The sequence below is a fragment of the Falco peregrinus genome, chromosome 7 (assembly GCF_023634155.1).
Source record: "Falco peregrinus isolate bFalPer1 chromosome 7, bFalPer1.pri, whole genome shotgun sequence".
Taxonomy (NCBI): Eukaryota; Metazoa; Chordata; class Aves; order Falconiformes; family Falconidae; genus Falco; species Falco peregrinus.
In genome coordinates, this window is record NC_073727.1 from 59,073,791 (window position 1) to 59,090,656 (window position 16,866).

General features: G+C 37.5%; 1 protein-coding gene across 3 annotated transcripts in view; it reads right to left on the reverse strand.

Annotated features, from left to right (window-relative positions):
• The window catches only part of VSNL1 (visinin like 1), a 92,347-nt gene that overhangs the window by 34,836 nt on the left and 40,645 nt on the right, over nt 1–16,866 (reverse strand). For all 3 annotated transcript variants that reach the window (XM_055809455.1, XM_027790923.2, XM_005240387.3), the window contains exon 2: nt 15,502–15,668. In XM_055809455.1, the coding sequence (XP_055665430.1) occupies nt 15,502–15,663 (162 nt within the window). In that variant the 5' untranslated portion in view covers nt 15,664–15,668. The remainder of the gene's footprint in view (nt 1–15,501; nt 15,669–16,866) is intronic.

The following is a 16,866-nucleotide window of genomic DNA, read 5'->3' on the forward strand; positions in this document are numbered from 1 at the left end:
TTAATTATTTATGAAAAATTGTTTGTTCTCTCAAATACCTCTTGCCAGTGTGTGGATTCCTCTAACCAGTGTCTGGATTCCTCTTCCCAGTTCTAACCTTCTAACAGCACAGTGGCACCCTTTAGATGCAGGTAGACAGGTTCCTTCAGAGAATGGTTCCTGCCATCTCCCTTATACATCTATTTTGTAACGAGATGATTTACCTACTGGAGATGTCTTTGCTCTCCAGTAATAGCATAGTACTATATGTTTCTCCTGTAATACTGGAATTTTCAAGGTCTATGAGGGCAAAATCCATTTTATTATACAAAAGCATCATACAATTTTTTGTATTTGACAACATTTGAACTTCCATGTGGTTCCATCATAACAGCCTGTCACTGCAAACTCTTAGGAGTTATCCACAGCTGGATCAGCCTCTGGGAGAACCTTCCTTATAAGGCCATAATCAACTGAATGATAATTTGGAAAAAGATCTCAAGTAGTTTCCTTCAGCTGGAAGCACAGCAATTGAGATAATTCCTTTCTTCTTTTCTAATTATGTAGCATAGACCTAACGGTACTAATGTACATGCAGTAGATTCAGCAGAAGAGAAGAAAGAGAAGTAATAAACCCAAGATACACACAATACTATTTGCTGACAGCTGCTGGAAAAAGAAACAAAGTAGTAAAAAGGTCTGATAATATCAAGCAGGTCAAGCCAAGATTAATAGAAGATTAATGTTCCTAACTTGCAATCCAGAAACCAACCAGAGCACCACCAAGTATTCTAGGTTGCCACCTACTACCTGCATACCCCAACCATGGCTGGAGCTGGTGCTCAGTTCATCTGCCTGTTAGAAATCACCATCAAATGCCATCAACAGTGGTTTTCCATAAAATAACTTCTTTTCTGCAGCAAGTTGCCAATACAACCCTTGTGCTAGTTGTATAGCATTTTGACTGTACTTGCCTCATTACACCAGGAAGGCCATCTGGCTAAGCAGATGTGGTAACCTGATTTGTTTGGCCAATGAACTGAAAAAAACCCACAATGGCTTGAATGGGAGTTTCCAGGAGTGCCCAGTCCAGCATCTTGTCTTGTGCGCTTCCAGATACTATATTTGTCATCTCAGGATGAGTTTGGTAACAGATTATCTGCTTGTGGAAGTTACCAAGAGAGAAAAGACAAAAAGAGGTAAACATATTATCATCACAAAATAATTATTTGTATGGCTATCCGTCATTCTTTTGCAGAGTATATCATATGCTATAAAACAAGAAACTGATAAAATGCAAGACAAGTCTTGGTCCCACAGAAGGTGTCAAATCTCCCATGGATTTGAACAGGACCACTGGCTATTCAATCTGTTAATTTAGAACCCTATTTAAAGACTGCTGTACAGTTCTTCTCAGAACTATTTATATTATTAGAGCTGTATAACCTTAAACATGGAATAGATTGTCTAGATGATGTCCCCCTATCAAGATTCTCTTCATCATCTGTCTTAATTTTTAAAACCCTTGGGTTTATAAAAATATATGTAATTTTACATCTTCCAAGACCTATAGCAAGTTTAAACTTACCCAGCCTCAATCTCCTCTATTCTTAATTTCCTCTCATTCCTCAGACCTGTATTGTTTGACACCACCACAATTCATATAACTGCTATTACTGCCAAAAACATTTTCAAAATGAAAAAATTACAAAGAAAAAACCCCAAACCTCTGACATAGTGAATTAGAAATGTATACATTCAAAGACTAAAAGGAAGGCATTTTTAAAATCTTTCTGAAGATATTCCATTGTAGTTCAAGTAAAAGAGTTTGAATAGTTCCATAAAGTGTTTTCAGGTCCATTAACAACGAATAATGAACACTATGCCCACTCATTTTGCTTTGCTACGCAGAATCTTGCCAGAGCTGGTAAACTCATATTTTAGAAAAGTTTTCAGCTCTAAGGTCCTCCTTTGCGTAATGGATCGGGCTAGCTTTCTGATGTTCGACTGCCCTTTTCTTAAGGTAAAGAGAGAGACAAACTAAAATATAATGACCAAGCCCACATCATAGGCTGAATGAGCACAACTGACAGCAAACTTCTCATTATGTTGAAGTCACAGCATCCCTTGCCCAACAAGGCTGCATTGCAGAAATTGAAAAGCTGGAAAAGAAAAGGACAAAGGTCCAGACATCATATCAGGCTTTGCCCCTCATCTAGCCAGTGCCCCAGGAAAGAAGGATATGAGCTAGCCCAGAAAAGAAGCAAAGCATATTATGGTTAATAAAAAGATAGGGATGTAGCTCAAGACTGCATGCCCAACAGCCAGAACTGTGCAGGAGTCTGGAGATGCCAAGGTTGCATCTTCTGGCCCACCCCAGGAAGAAGGAGGGAACCTTGCTCCTTCAGGGAGAAAAATTTGCTTTCTCATTATATTGCATTCTGTATATTTACCCAGTGATAGCAAGAATTGAGGCCCTAATGCAATAAATTAATTTTAAGAAATGAAAAAGCGCATTTTTAGTCCATCATGGATTATACTAAAAAACTATTTTCATTTTGGTCAAACTCTTATCCTCCACCATAGCGCTTCCCTTTCACTAAAAGTGTGAGCTGTGCACTGTTACCACTCCCTTTTTTTATACAATAAATGATATTCACAGTAACTAGGGATTGCTTTTCTTGTAAAGAGGGTTTTCCCCCCCCTTGTTGTTCTTTTGGCTCCAAGACATCTTGCCTGCACAGTAACACGACTTCAGCTTTCCCTTGACCCAGCAATTACACCAACGTGCTGGCAATAAAATGTGGGAGAGACTTCTTCAACCAGTGACCTATGTGAACTCCCTCACACCACAAATGTAGAGAGGACTTTCATGGAATTATACCATTTCAGCCCTTTACTCCACATAAAAGGAAAGGAGAAAAGATAAAAAGTGTTCTTGCCCATTGGTGTACTTTGCAGTGACAGGGGCTATCCCACAGAAATCAGCGGTCCTCTTAGGACTACATACTTGCGTTCATAGCATTGTATGTAGAACAATATTTCTATGAATCTGGAAACTTAAATATAGCCCGAAGTATTCTGGAAATATGTAAAATGTATGCACATGAGCCCAGAATAGAGGAGAGCAAAGAAAATAATTGAGATGAACAATCACATGGAAATAAAGAACATTGCATACATGTATAGAAAATGGAAACAAAAACCTGAAAACTGCCTGAAGGCAAGTGCTACTGGCGATAATGCAGGGAGAATGTTTTCATAGGGATTAACTGTTCTGGAGCACTTTTCCCATGTGTAAAGGACAACATACTTTTTATTCAGATAGGTTGATTTGGCAGCCTCTTTATTGCTAGCAAAAACTATTTATTGTGCCTGTGTAGGAAAAATTCCACCCTTGGATAGCCAGAATGCAGTTCTTTTATCTCACACGGACAATTGCTCACTGGATAGAGCTCAACAGCCAATTTCCCACTGATAGGATGCCTATTAGAAGTTTGTGTGCCAAATAAATAATTTTCAAAATTCGGCTATGTGTTAAAGTAATTTTCATACTGAATGCGTTAAATCCAGCCTTTCAAAACAGATTTGATTTCGTTGGCAAAATATCATTACTCTTACAGAGAGGTACATCACTTTAAAAGCAACTGCTGAATACAAAGACCAGCATTTACCTTTTGTTAGCATTATTTTTTTACTCAGTTTTACTGCCATGGACATGCTGGTGATTTTCTGTATGAGCAACTTAATTTTCTGAGAGTCAGAATAGGCTTTCCTTACATGTTGTTTTAGACCATGTGCTCTTTTTCATGATTTTTCATGCTTTGAAGATACCTCAGGGCAGTAAATACAGGAAACAGAAACTGTCCTTACTCTCCCTACTCTTCGCTGTACCTTAGAATAACCCCAGAACTGATGTCTCTGTGAAAATAACATCAGGCCCATTAAACACCATTTTCCTGCTATACAGAAAAACTCCAGAGAAAAACACTAATACACCATAGGGGCTAATTTGTGGCATGGAGTTTGCAATTCTAACACAAGGCCACTAATTTGTTGGGCTTCCCTTGTCATGTACTGTATTTAACTGTAGCAAGAACTAACTGATAGATAAGTAATTGCTTCTTCAAGCCAAGATTAATATAGAACCCTTAAATATGACTATTACTATTATAAAATCCTATTTTCAGATTCTTATTTTATATACCAGCATTTTTTCCAAATATAAAAAATATAATAGACATTAGATATGCTATAAATAGCTGTTCTAGACTTTAATGACAGTTCTCCTGCTGGCTTTTTAGGAATCACCATATACTGGAACTCAGAAAATGTACCTTTCTCAGGCCAAGTGTTATCTGAAGTATTGGTTTTTTAAAAAAAGAAAAACAAACAGCAAAACAAATGCCAAGCATGGACATTATATTATAAAAAGTCAAACATTACAAACTATGACTTCCTAAAGTGATAAATGGACTGTTAAGGCCTCTCTTGTTCTGAACAAATGAGCAACAGAAGAGATAAGATGAAAATTAGGCATCCCTTGCTCTGCAGAAATGAGCAACAGAAAGATAAAACGAAAATTATGTGTGAAGTACCATTAGTGTGAAGCTGCTTCTCAGCTGTACCTTTCTGTGGCTTTAGATATACATGAAATGGAATGACTGTATTCTTCCAAGAAAACTTTGGGATTTGGTCACCACTAAGCAACTGTGAACTCAGAGTGGTGGATTACCACCTAAGTGACTTGTCCTAATCAAGAAACCAGGAGAAATTTAATGTGTGTATCTAATGTTTGTACCAAGTTTGCCTCACATGTAATGTTAAGTTTCAAACATGCTGAAGATGCTTTGTACTGAAATGTAGAAATTGGACCCTGAAGAAAGGAAATGTGTTTTACTCCTGAATGAAGTTAGGAATGTTAATGGAGTACAGAGGATGGCACCCGACCTGCCAAAGTGCCACCCACATCTATGAGGGAAAGTGGGACGCAGTAATTTAGTGAGAGGAACAACTGCATGCTTTCCTGTTGAAGCTAAGGCATACGTGTGGGTGGGGAGACTCTGAAGGGAACTAAGGACATCTGCACTTCACTGAGACCACATCCAAAGAGCATCACCTTCCAGCTACCCATGTTTACCAGCTGGCTGAAAAGCAGCTGGCTGGCGTTTATCCTAGTGAAAACAAACCCATGCTAGGAGGGAGGACATTTCCTGAAGTCATCTGTAAGCTTTACCTGTGGTATCCTGTGAGGCTTTCACAGCACAATTTGTTTTAATTGGTCCATTCTTAAGACAACTTCATCATTTCAGTTACGCAGTTTAATTACACAATTATCTGCACTGACACATATTATAAAATTAGACACTGTAATTGCTACATTAATAAACATCAACACAATTACAAGCGTCTCCAGTACCAAAAAGGTATTTAGAAGAGGAACACAAATCTAGTCAACATCGACACAAGAAGTAGTGGTAGCTAGAGCCTGCGAACATGAAAGCAAATGCAAGTACTCATCTTTTTAATCAGTTCTTGTTATTTGATATTAGCACCAGGGACAGGAACCACAGAGCCAAAACTCATTAGGTTGGAACAGGGCTTTAACTATCTCATAGCCTGATCAGTTTGACAGGGAGGAGTATATTAATGAGTATCTGTCAAAGCAAGCTGTGAAGAGTCATGAGTATGCATACAGGTGTGTAAATTCCTAGTAAGGGATAAGAGCAATTCTAAGGTATATCCTTCCAAATGAATGGGGTTGCAGGCATCTAGAAATATTGAATATACTTCTGTTGAAAGCTGCTTACATAGTCCATATAAAATTTTATTTCAGTTAATGACCTAAGAATTTTTAGTTCCTTTTTTTAATAGGTTTGTTAAAATGGAAACAATCCCCAGCTGACTTTGATACTCACTTTGAAGTGAACTGTAGTGTCATTCTCCTTATACTGCAGCTTCTCTGGACTACAGGTGGATTTTATTTAAAGCTGCATATTCAGTTCTGGGCTATTCACGCATCCAGACAGCCAAAGTTCACAACTTTTTATACAGGTGGATTTCACACCAACATCTTCTGAGAATGTTTCATATGCATTTCAGCAAAATGGCAACATCTCCTCCAGTCTGAATTTCCTTGTGTTGATTATCCAAACCATATGCTTGTCTCATTTTGTTTTGTTTGTGATTGAATATAAAATTCAGATAGGTAGCTAATTCTCATGCCAAGTAGTGGTAAGTCATCTCAATTCAGCAATCAATAGGTTTGTCGGTGCAAATAGTCTATTCCTATGAGCCTTAATTAAACATGAAAAGATGGAAATTTACTCTCATTGAAGAAAAAGAAAGTTGATATCCCAAGGTACTGGAAATGTTCAGACTATGATTAGAAGAAACCTGACTGGAATCTCAACTAATTTCTACATGATAATAAAAACTGCATTTAACTTGGTAACTAAGCAAGCTCCAGAATGCCTCTCCATTCCACAGAACCCTGAAAAAACACCTGATATTTCATTATTGCATAGCTATAGCTACCCACAGTGGTGTGTCTTGCAGTGGTAATAGTGATTTGCCATCTCAAAGTACCACAAGCAGATGGAGTAGGCTGAGATGCAATGCATGGTGCAAGAGCCACGGTCCAGAGTAATCAGACCCCACTAATTTTTGGATTATTCATACCCAGCAACAGTCACTCACAGCTGTCCATCTAGGAAGCTTTGGAAGTACATAACACTAAGGTAATTTAATTTTCTGAAGGACTGTTGAGATGTGAGGAGGAGGTGAAGCTGAGGCATGGTCAGAGATGTTGCATCTGGGTGAAGGGATTTGGTTCAGAGCACCAAGTTCCCATCCATACTCTACGAAACAAGAATGCTGTTTTCAGCCTGAGGCCATGTGTACAAGTGAGATACTGGAAGCAGACTTTGACACTAGAAGAAAACACGTCAATGTTTTAAAACAAAATAATTTAAATCATATTAGTTTACTCCAGTGTTCAAATTAAGTGCCCTGATTTCAAAGGCTCCTTCAGGAACCCTGTAATACCAGACAGCTTATTTTATATTTTAAACAAACAGAAATATTTCTAGTTCAAGAAATGTCAAAAGCTGAAGTCCCTGAAAGACTTTAGTTGACTTTGTCCCAAGTAACAAAACCAAAAACATGCTTACTAGCCTTGAGAACAAGTTTTAGGATGATCCAGTTTTCCAAATCAAAGTTACTGAAGACCTAAAATACAGGTTTCCACTGACATAGTCACAATTTAACTGCAGAGCACGGATCGCAGTGTAGAACTCGAGTAAACATTTGATTCAAGTCTGGCCAGAAGTGCCATGCTATAATATATATATGTACCCCCAGGAAGTCACTACCAAACCATTCTGTAGGAAAAAATCCCAAACCAATAACCCTCACTCCAAAGAAATGAAAAAACAGCCATTTGTATTTTGACCCATGAAATATTTTTAACCCTGAATTTGCCAAAGACATCAAGCGAGAGGTTTAACATTTTTTATCTCAACTGTCCATACATAACAGTGAGACTTTGTATGCTCCATTCATGGTTATTTTATTTGGATTGCAAGAGAAGGGAGTATCTTTGAGAAAAGCACAGTTAGTATCACCACTCCCTCTCTCCACTGCACCCTCAAGGGTTTTCACTGGTTTGTGAACACCCTTCCTTGTGATCAGAAGGAAAGCAATGAGGTGGTATGAAGGGAGCTAGCAAATGGGAAGTTTCAGGAAGAAAAAATTCCAAAACACTTGACTTTTGCAACAGGTTGGGTAAAGGTTGTGAACCACTGATCAGTCTTGATGACTGCTCTGAGGATTAATTAATAGCAAATTAAGCATTGTTACCACAATAGACCTGAACACGATAACAGCTATGGGACTTGGTACTGACTGTTGGGTTTTTTTCTTTCTTTGAGGTCTTTTGATATTTTGTGTTAACAACAGATCTCTCCATCCAAGCTGCACCACTCATTCTGTATTACTTTTCAGGGAAATCATAACTGTATTAATGAATTCCGAGTTTTGCTACAGAAATAGTTACAATATCCCAAATTTATCGTTTTTATTTCTCTGAGGAATCCAACACAGAGCAAAGGTGAACTGTAAAGAAACAAGGTCTCTCATAAAAATGCATGGTGGTTTTTGGAACTGGTGAGCTTCCTTTAAAATAAAAGATAAAGTAAAAGTAATTTGCCTGTTACTGTTAGAAAATTTACCCATTCTGGATTCTTTCATTGGGCTATGTTGGAAACTAGGGCATGCACGTACATAGTGAGATTTTTAAGCATTCCAGGCTGGATCATCTTGCCCTGGCTGCACATATCCCTTAAGAGTGCCTCCAGGAACTACATATAACCACAAACAACTCAATACTTGGTAATAATCAGAGGTTTGGACTAAACCTTCACATCCCCACACATCTGCTGACTCTGTAAGCCCTGGAGATGCCTTTGGACAGTCAGACTGCTTTATGGATTCCTGTGATTATCATTCCTGCCTCTCAGAGAGAGGATGTCAGCATATGTTACTGAACTGCTCAAGCATCAGGAAGATTCATCCCACTAGCCTGGACACTCCACAAGCTGCTATTTGGAGCAATTACTATTTAGCTATTTAGATTTCATCTCTTAGAATTGTCTGACTTCCTCATTTTCTAGATTTAGAGTCTCCAGAGATCATCTGGAGGATATGGGCTGTTATGTGCTTTGCAACAGAAGCAAAGAAAAATCTATTTTAGCCTTTAAAATTAGATACTAGCCATAATGTTGCAAAAAGAAAAGGACTTGTCCTTTGCCTTTAAAACTGTTTTTCTACTCACTTCAGGACCCTTACTCTCACCACTCATCCATATAGACTTAATTTTTAAATAACTGCTGCCTTTAAATGACAGATAGTAATGAGTATGTCCTCCACATATGATGGGAGGAGCTCTGCAGGCTCTAGATCCAGCTTGTTGAACACCAGACTTCACAGGACTCGGGATAAACAATTTCAGGAGCTCAGTGCAGTCCTAAGCGCTTAAATAAGGATTAGGAATGAAAACTCCCATTAGCTTCAGTGAGGTTAGGATTTCAATCTAAACTGACACCATTCTACATTGTTAAAGGCTCTTAGTGCCTGGTGTTGTGATTTATGGCCATATTTTGAGACCAGTCTGCTACCCAGTGTGCTGGTCCTCTTCTGAAAATCACTGTTTTCATTTTACTTTGCAGCTTAAATGAGAATCCATGTTTGTTTACTGTATTTTATTTTTCAATATGGTTGCTGATCTTTGTTTACTAAAAACAGAATTTTAAAAAAGTTCCATAAAATGATATAAAGTCCATCCATTATTTTCCCTGAGATCAGCACAGAGACAGATATGCAGCAGAAGAGCATGTTACCAGTCTCCTCCCATTCCTGAATCGTTAAAAGTCAGCTTCAAAGTTAACACTGCCTTCAGGGGTTTTTTGATTTTGTTTTTGTATCTAAGAAGCATTCTGGCCCTTTGTTTTAAAATTCATGCAGCAAAATCTTAGCTTCTGTTTGAAACATACAATAAGTCTCTTATGTGGTTTTCTAGTAGACCTGCATTTTGGCACAGCACCTGCCTATTCATGTTTACAAGAAGAAGGAGGAGGAGGAAAAATGGCAAAAGCAGTTTTGTATGGAAAACATCCAGGCAACAAGATCATGCCTTCTGTTTTTTAAACAAATACTGTATGAAGCGATTGCAATCTCTTTTGTTTTTAAAGTTATGAGAACCCAATTTTAATAGAGCTTTGGAGCAACAAACATATATTTCATCCTGAAAAGCGCTCCCCTGTGATAAATGCTGGACCGCAAATACATTTGCTTTTCAGCATACTGCCTTTATATTAATCTTCCTTTCAGAGGAACTTTTACTGCACTTCTGGTGAAAGGTCTTTTACCCTTTAGGAGCATTTGTTTCTAATGATTTTACTGTAATTGTCTCAAATGTGCCAATTTGTATTGAGTGCTTAAGGAATGCATTAAGAGTATTTACCTTGTAGAATGTTCTACAACCCTCCCCAAAACAAAACTTCCACTGATGCCAATGATGTTTCTGCTATTTCTTTCCAGCCTGTATTTGCCTATCTACACGTGTTGCTTCTCATAAAGCCACCTTGTAATGTCCCTGGATCAGAACTATCTGTTGCTTTACTTGTTTGCATCCAATGCCATTTCTAATTGTCTGTAACGTAATAATAATAGTTTTACTATTCTGTATAATTTTAAAAAATTCAGTAACAGTACCATTAACCTGTTCAAGGATTTTTAAATTTAAAGTTGTGTTTATAAATAAATACATATGATGTTTTCTGTGTTGCAGTTAAATTTAGGTGGCACAACCAATAAACATACTATAATATTGTCCAGGCAGACTGCTAGCACTCCAGATGTGATCTTCTGGAACGTAGCAACAGCATGAGCTAAAATCATTGTATGAGTAGATACCTCAGTAGTTTTGATAATCTGAATGATTTCAAAGCATGCTGTATTTCTTCAGCAATACAGGACTGGTATAATATACCTAAATATATTAGGTATAATATACCTAACATTGGTATGCTATACCTAAAAAGTACTCCTATTATAGGGAGAACTTAAGTGGTCAAACCATACTTGTAAAACCATCACAGCTCTTCCAGCTAAAAGAGATGATCCCAGAAAAATCAGTTTCTGCCAGCGCAACTGCATCTATGTTAGGGGCATCTGTAAACACAGCTGTGCTGTTCTGGAATCTGACTTCTTCACAGCCACTGAAAGCCTGAAACAGAGCTCTAACCTAACATTTTGAAGGAGCTCTGTGCCATCTTTAGAAAGAAGCTAGTCTGTCTTGAAAATCTGGATAGAGAAGAAGAGGCTGCAAATATACCCACTTAAATTTCAATAGATTTTTCACATTCTTTTGTTCTACACATATTAAAATGAAGGACTAGAAATAAATTCCCTTCAAGGCAGGAAATGTGAGATAGAAGCCAAAAATATGACAAACTGTTTGACTGTAATTAATCAAATAGCATTACTGTATTTTTTCCTTTAAAACTTTATCTATAAACCCCCCAAACATAGCTAAATAATAGATGTGCAATAAATTCACAAAGTAAATTATTTAACGCTAGCATTATATCATGATCAAGCCCAACCCTACCCTTCCACTTAAAGTGCCATTGGTGCTTGTTTCCATTATTAATCCAGAGGATATTCTTCTCATGTTCAGTGACCCAGTTCCAAGAAGTATCACAATATAGAAACCTATTTTCCACTTAATAAACATGCATAATTCCTGTGAACATTAGCACTGATTATGCACACTTACACACTCTAGGGCACATTCATCTAAACCCAGTGAATTCAAACGATCTGAAGGAAAATTTATTTGGCCCTCTAGACTTCAAGAAATCCTAAAGAGTGATAGGAACAGTCCATAATATTTTATTGGTATATTTTATTTTAATGACACTTTCGTATATTAATTCCTTCAGTTGTCTGCCCACAATGCTAATAATGTTTTATGTAAGACAAAAGAATTAAAGACTTTTTAGGATAGAAAAAGGAAAATCAAACAAGCAGGTAAGGATGAAAGTTATTGATTAGGATATTCTCTTTGAAAATTGAAATGGTAGGGTCCAGCCTGTCCGATACTACTTATCACATTTCCTGCAGAAAAACAGGTTAATCGGCGTATTGCCAGCAGCCCAGAAGCGTATATCTCATCACAGGTAGAGCAACGAGAGGGTGAGCAGTGCAGATTCAAAGTTTTTACAGGGACATGATAATTGATTCAGAATTTTCTACAGCTTGATGAGTACCTTAAACCACCGTGGTAAAGATAAGGCACTCGTAGCATCTTTGTTACTGAAGAGGGAAAGAAGAGACTTCAGTTACTTGATTTTGCTTTGACTTCTAGGGTGCTAGACACTTCTTTGCAGGAAAGGTTTGAAAGATGCACCTCACGTTGGAAAACAGATGCATACACCACAGAGAAACATAGAATTTCACATAAATTTCTGTCCTGAGCATTACCTTGTGGTTTTGCATTGGCACATTTGTTTACACCAGGGGTCCTCAAACTTTTTAACCAGGGGGCCGGCGCGCGGATGAAGTGGCAGGCAGTCATCTGCGGCTGCTTGGTTTCCCCCCCAACCCCCCGTGGGGGGGTCTGTAAATACCAGGGGCCGGATTGAGGACCCTGGGGAGCTGTATCCAGCCCACAGGCCGTAGTTTGAGGACCCCTGGTTTACACCATGCTGAGTTGAGTTTCAGCTCCCTTAGAATGGTATACACAAATTCCTCCCCCTCCCACGCTCTGTGCAGACTGTTGGGGCAGCTAACTTGGTGTTTCAGCATTTAGCTCTGGCTCTGGCTCTGGGTTTACAGTATATAAACAATTCTTCAACAAACTATTTCAAAAACTGCTGAAGCATTCACCTCATTCAGCACCATGGAGGGAAACATGAGCCCTAACAGCTTGCCAAAATTTCTGGATCCCAAAAAGAATCTGTCCACCCAAAAAATACTTTTAATGAACCTGTTAGATTGCACAGAATGCTAAATATGCAACAGTATAAAGTATATTTCTGCCTATTGTCTGCCTACTTAAAAGAAGTGCTTTTCACTAAATATTTTTTACAAACACTTCCACAAAAAGTGTTGCAAGTATTTTTTCTGTAGCGTCTGTTTCTATAACTGCTATTTATTTTAAGCTTTGCATGATCTGTATTTATAACGGAAACTTCAATAGCAAAGGCTTCCAAGCCAAGCTAGAGTCAATACAGTCTTCATCTACATCAGTAAACAGCACAGTACAATTGACGCAAACGCACAGAGTGCAAGAGTTAGTGTTGAGGACCTGACATCCACATCACACGTGTCCTGGATTTTTTACTTCAGACCAACTCTGTCTTATTAAAAGGTGTTAGATACAGTAATTCATTAGGTGTGACTGCAAGACACACATTCTAGTTATGTTTCATCAAAAAAGAGCAGTTTCCATGCCTCAAGATTGTGTACCCCACTCTGTAATTATGATGGACAAGAAGTAAATGGTGAAAACCAGGAAATTCACCTCAAAATATTGCTCCTGATATAATCTAAAATGTTTTAGCTCTTTAAGCTGAGGATATTTTCTACGGTGTGTGAGCAGAAGAGAACTTCCTTTGTGTCTTGGTTAGATGATCAACCCTTTTATCAATTGACAAGAAAGTGCACCACACAAATCTCATGAGCAAAGAAACTCATCCTAAGAAAGTGTAAATCTGAACTGAAGGCAAGTCTTGTTGTATTTCTTTTCCAAATATATTGATTTATGGAAATCTTCTTCAATAAAATCCAGTTTAGACCAACGCATAAATGTCACTCCTCCCAACTACAAGTTCACACAGAGGAATTACTAATCAATACGTGCTTCATACATTTTCACCTTGATTCTGAAATTCTTTAAATGTAATCATAATGATTTGGGTCTCCTGCTGGTGGCTTCTCCTGGAAAGATCAAATTTTGCATCTGGGGTTTTGTCTGCAGACAGCAGCCAGGGCAGGCTGAATGTCCTACATAGCAGAAGTCGCCACTACGGCCAACACTTAAGACTATTAGCTCCTCAGAGAGCCCAGGGCCATTATTTTACAAGCATTTCTGTGACAGAAGCTCTGGATTTACTACAGCTAATTGTATTTATCCTCTGCAAAATTAGTATTTTGCCCTGTATATAGACATTATACATAGAATGACAATAAACTGGACTAAATATATGACAGTACCATTACAGAGCAGATCCCAATCCCCGTAACTACCAATGCAAGGGAGACAATCTTGTTTGATATGAATATCAAAAAATGTATGAGGTCACAAAACTAAAAGCCAAATATTGAAGCTTAGAAGACTACAGAGCTGTCTCCAAATTTCAAGAGAAAAATACTGCTGTGTTCTTCATGTTGTTTTATTTGCACTACCATTTTTGTAAACATGGTAATGAATTTACTCTCTGATATATCTTCATGAGCAAAGTATCTTGTGAAATAACTTCAAACAGGCCTTTGAAGAGAGGAAGTCCTAACAGTTTCAAGCTATTTTCAGAAGATATCTTTCCCTACATTTAATAAAACAAAAAACAAGCAAACAACCCTTTACTTTGATTTGCCAAAAAGAAAATAATGGTTTCTAAAGAGTTAAACAGTTGACATATTTTATTAGGAACACGTATTTTGTAAAGACCATTCACTTTCCTTAGAAACATTTATGAGAAAGTACCAGATGTCTGATCTTGCTGGATGCGCACTGAGTACTGCTTAAAATGGAAGCTATAAATTATCAGTCAATAACAAGCACAATACCTGAGGCAGTAAAAATTCTTTCATCTGAAAATAACAGTTATTTCAAAGTCAGTGATTTCTTAAGAAAAGGATTCTGAGGCAACATCTTGAGCCTTAAATATTAAAATATGAGGACAGAAGCTTATTTATGTAAGCTGGAGTTAGCACTTTTTGTTAGAACATTCACTAGAAGGAAAAAGGGGCTAAGTAATTTGTGAAGTGATCCGGTTCATTTAGGACATTTAGACAATTAGACATTTAGGAAAGGACTATAGCATGCATTTAAGAGAAAAGACAGATAGTCCATCTGTCTGCAGAAATTGTCAGTGTGCTGAATATTAACTACTTACCTTTGAAAGGCTTTTTTATTTTTATTCAGTCTCACATTGTATTTATAAACTGTTCTGATCCTACTGTTCATCATCACCATCCAATATTTTTCCTAATTAATATTACTTTGAAGTCTCTGACCTTCAGGCAGACACTCGATTCTGAATTAAAATATAATTGTCTTTGTAACACAAATACACTTCTTATGCTACCCCCACACTCTTCTTGTTACAGAATAAATACATAATAAATGTAAGGAAAAGTCTACACTGAACTTGATAAAATAATGAAAAATAAGAAGAAAATAAACTGAGCAGCCTGGGTTTCCTTTCCTATACAATGACTACAAAGAGACAATAGGGAAAAAATAAAGGCAATACTTAAAATTTAAAGAAAGGAAAACCTTTATGCACAGTGTATAATTTATCTGCAGGACATACTGTCATGAAACTTCATCACTCTTTCAGAAGCCAAAAAAAGAGTCTTTTATATGAGTAGGTCCAGCAGTCACATGGTTTATATTCCACAGGTATTCCACAGGTGCAGCACCATTTACTGAACAGGACCACAACCACTTTTTCAAGGTGAAAGAGGCCCACGAATTACAGAGTGCAGAGAATATATTTCTTGTGAGTAAATCACAGCTTTTTTTCCAAATTTTTGGTTCTGGTCACTGCAGCCATATGAATCGCTGGTGTGATGAGGGTAGCACTATTTACCTCCTCATTCTCACCACTGCTTCTCATAGCAAAAGTATTCCTTAGTGTAAATGACTGGCAGCTCTTGACCATATGTTTGCAAAGCACATTACTTCGCAACCTTTTCTACAGCCAAATAATAGGAACTTAATAACTAACTTACTTTTACGTAGAGCTGCTGAAACTCCTCAAGGTTCAGTCTACCGCTTGGACAGTCCTTTAGAAATCCTTTGTACCACTGTTTTAGCTCGTGTTCATTGAACTCCGTGCTTTTCACCAGGTCCTCCATCACCTCAGGGGCCAGCTTGCTATTCTGTTTCCCCATTCTGCCTTAAGAAGAAAGAAAGAAATACAATTAGCCAAGTTTCTGTGAACATTTCAAACCTTAATTAGTGACACAGCTTAAATTCATCACTCGTTTCGTACTCACTGATGCTTTTAATCAAATGCAACTTCACAGATTCACCAGTGGACAGGAACCTAAACTGCGCTTGAATATTGAAGGCTGAAAATGGTGAAAAAGACAACATTCTTCTATCATTTAGGAGTCTTAAGGCCTGGAGACAGACTGCTTATTTGCTTTCAATTTAGGCAATTTCTAGCTTTTCTTTACACTAAGGCTGAAAAAGATTACTTCATTTTCCTTTGAATTTAACAAAAAAATTTCACAGATTCAGGGATGTCCACAGAACCTCTCTTTGTCTTGAACATCTCTTCTGCTATGACACCTGCGTTAGCAACTATTCTTCATAGGTACAAGGCTGTGGACAGACAGGCTTGTAACGTACGAGCGCTAGATGTTCCACTGGGAGGAAGCAAAGGGAGAGTCCACACACTTGGTCTCAAAAAATGATGACACCAATCTGGAAAAATAAATTTAATTCTTATATATATGCACATATAAGTGTATATATACACACATGTATACATATATGTATATATTTACTGCACAGCTGATACACAGTAGATGGTTTATATTTCATCACTGTTAACTCTAACATACAGAAATTCAAAATATGCATGTGTATCTAGATAAATACAGTAATTTCAGTACTACTCATGTTGGCCCCTTAAGATATTTCCAGGTCTTTTGACATTTGACCAAAGATGTTCTTCGAGATAACTTTTGAGAAATCCTTCAACTTTTTCTGATTCTACTACAGTTTGTTTCATGACAGGATATATTTTTCAGTTACTTTTCAATCAGATGGCAGACAGTACTTAACTTGTCCTGTACAGAACTGCAAAGTGATGAGTAATTTCTTTCCTGAGCCTAGTTTAGCATTTTCATTTTTATCTCCCAGTATAACATCTGTCTCTAATAAAAGCACCACATTGAATGCATTGATTTCTAGTCCATATCACCACCCATTCCTGATATTAATCTGTTGCTTTTGGTGTATTCTCTTATTCCAAAGAGGAAGTTTCTTTCTCCTCAGAAAGGCATACTTTGCTCTGTTCCAAAAAATCAATGTATTTATATAATTTCCTTTATAGGAACCTTCCTGGAGCAGGTGCAAAGTTAACC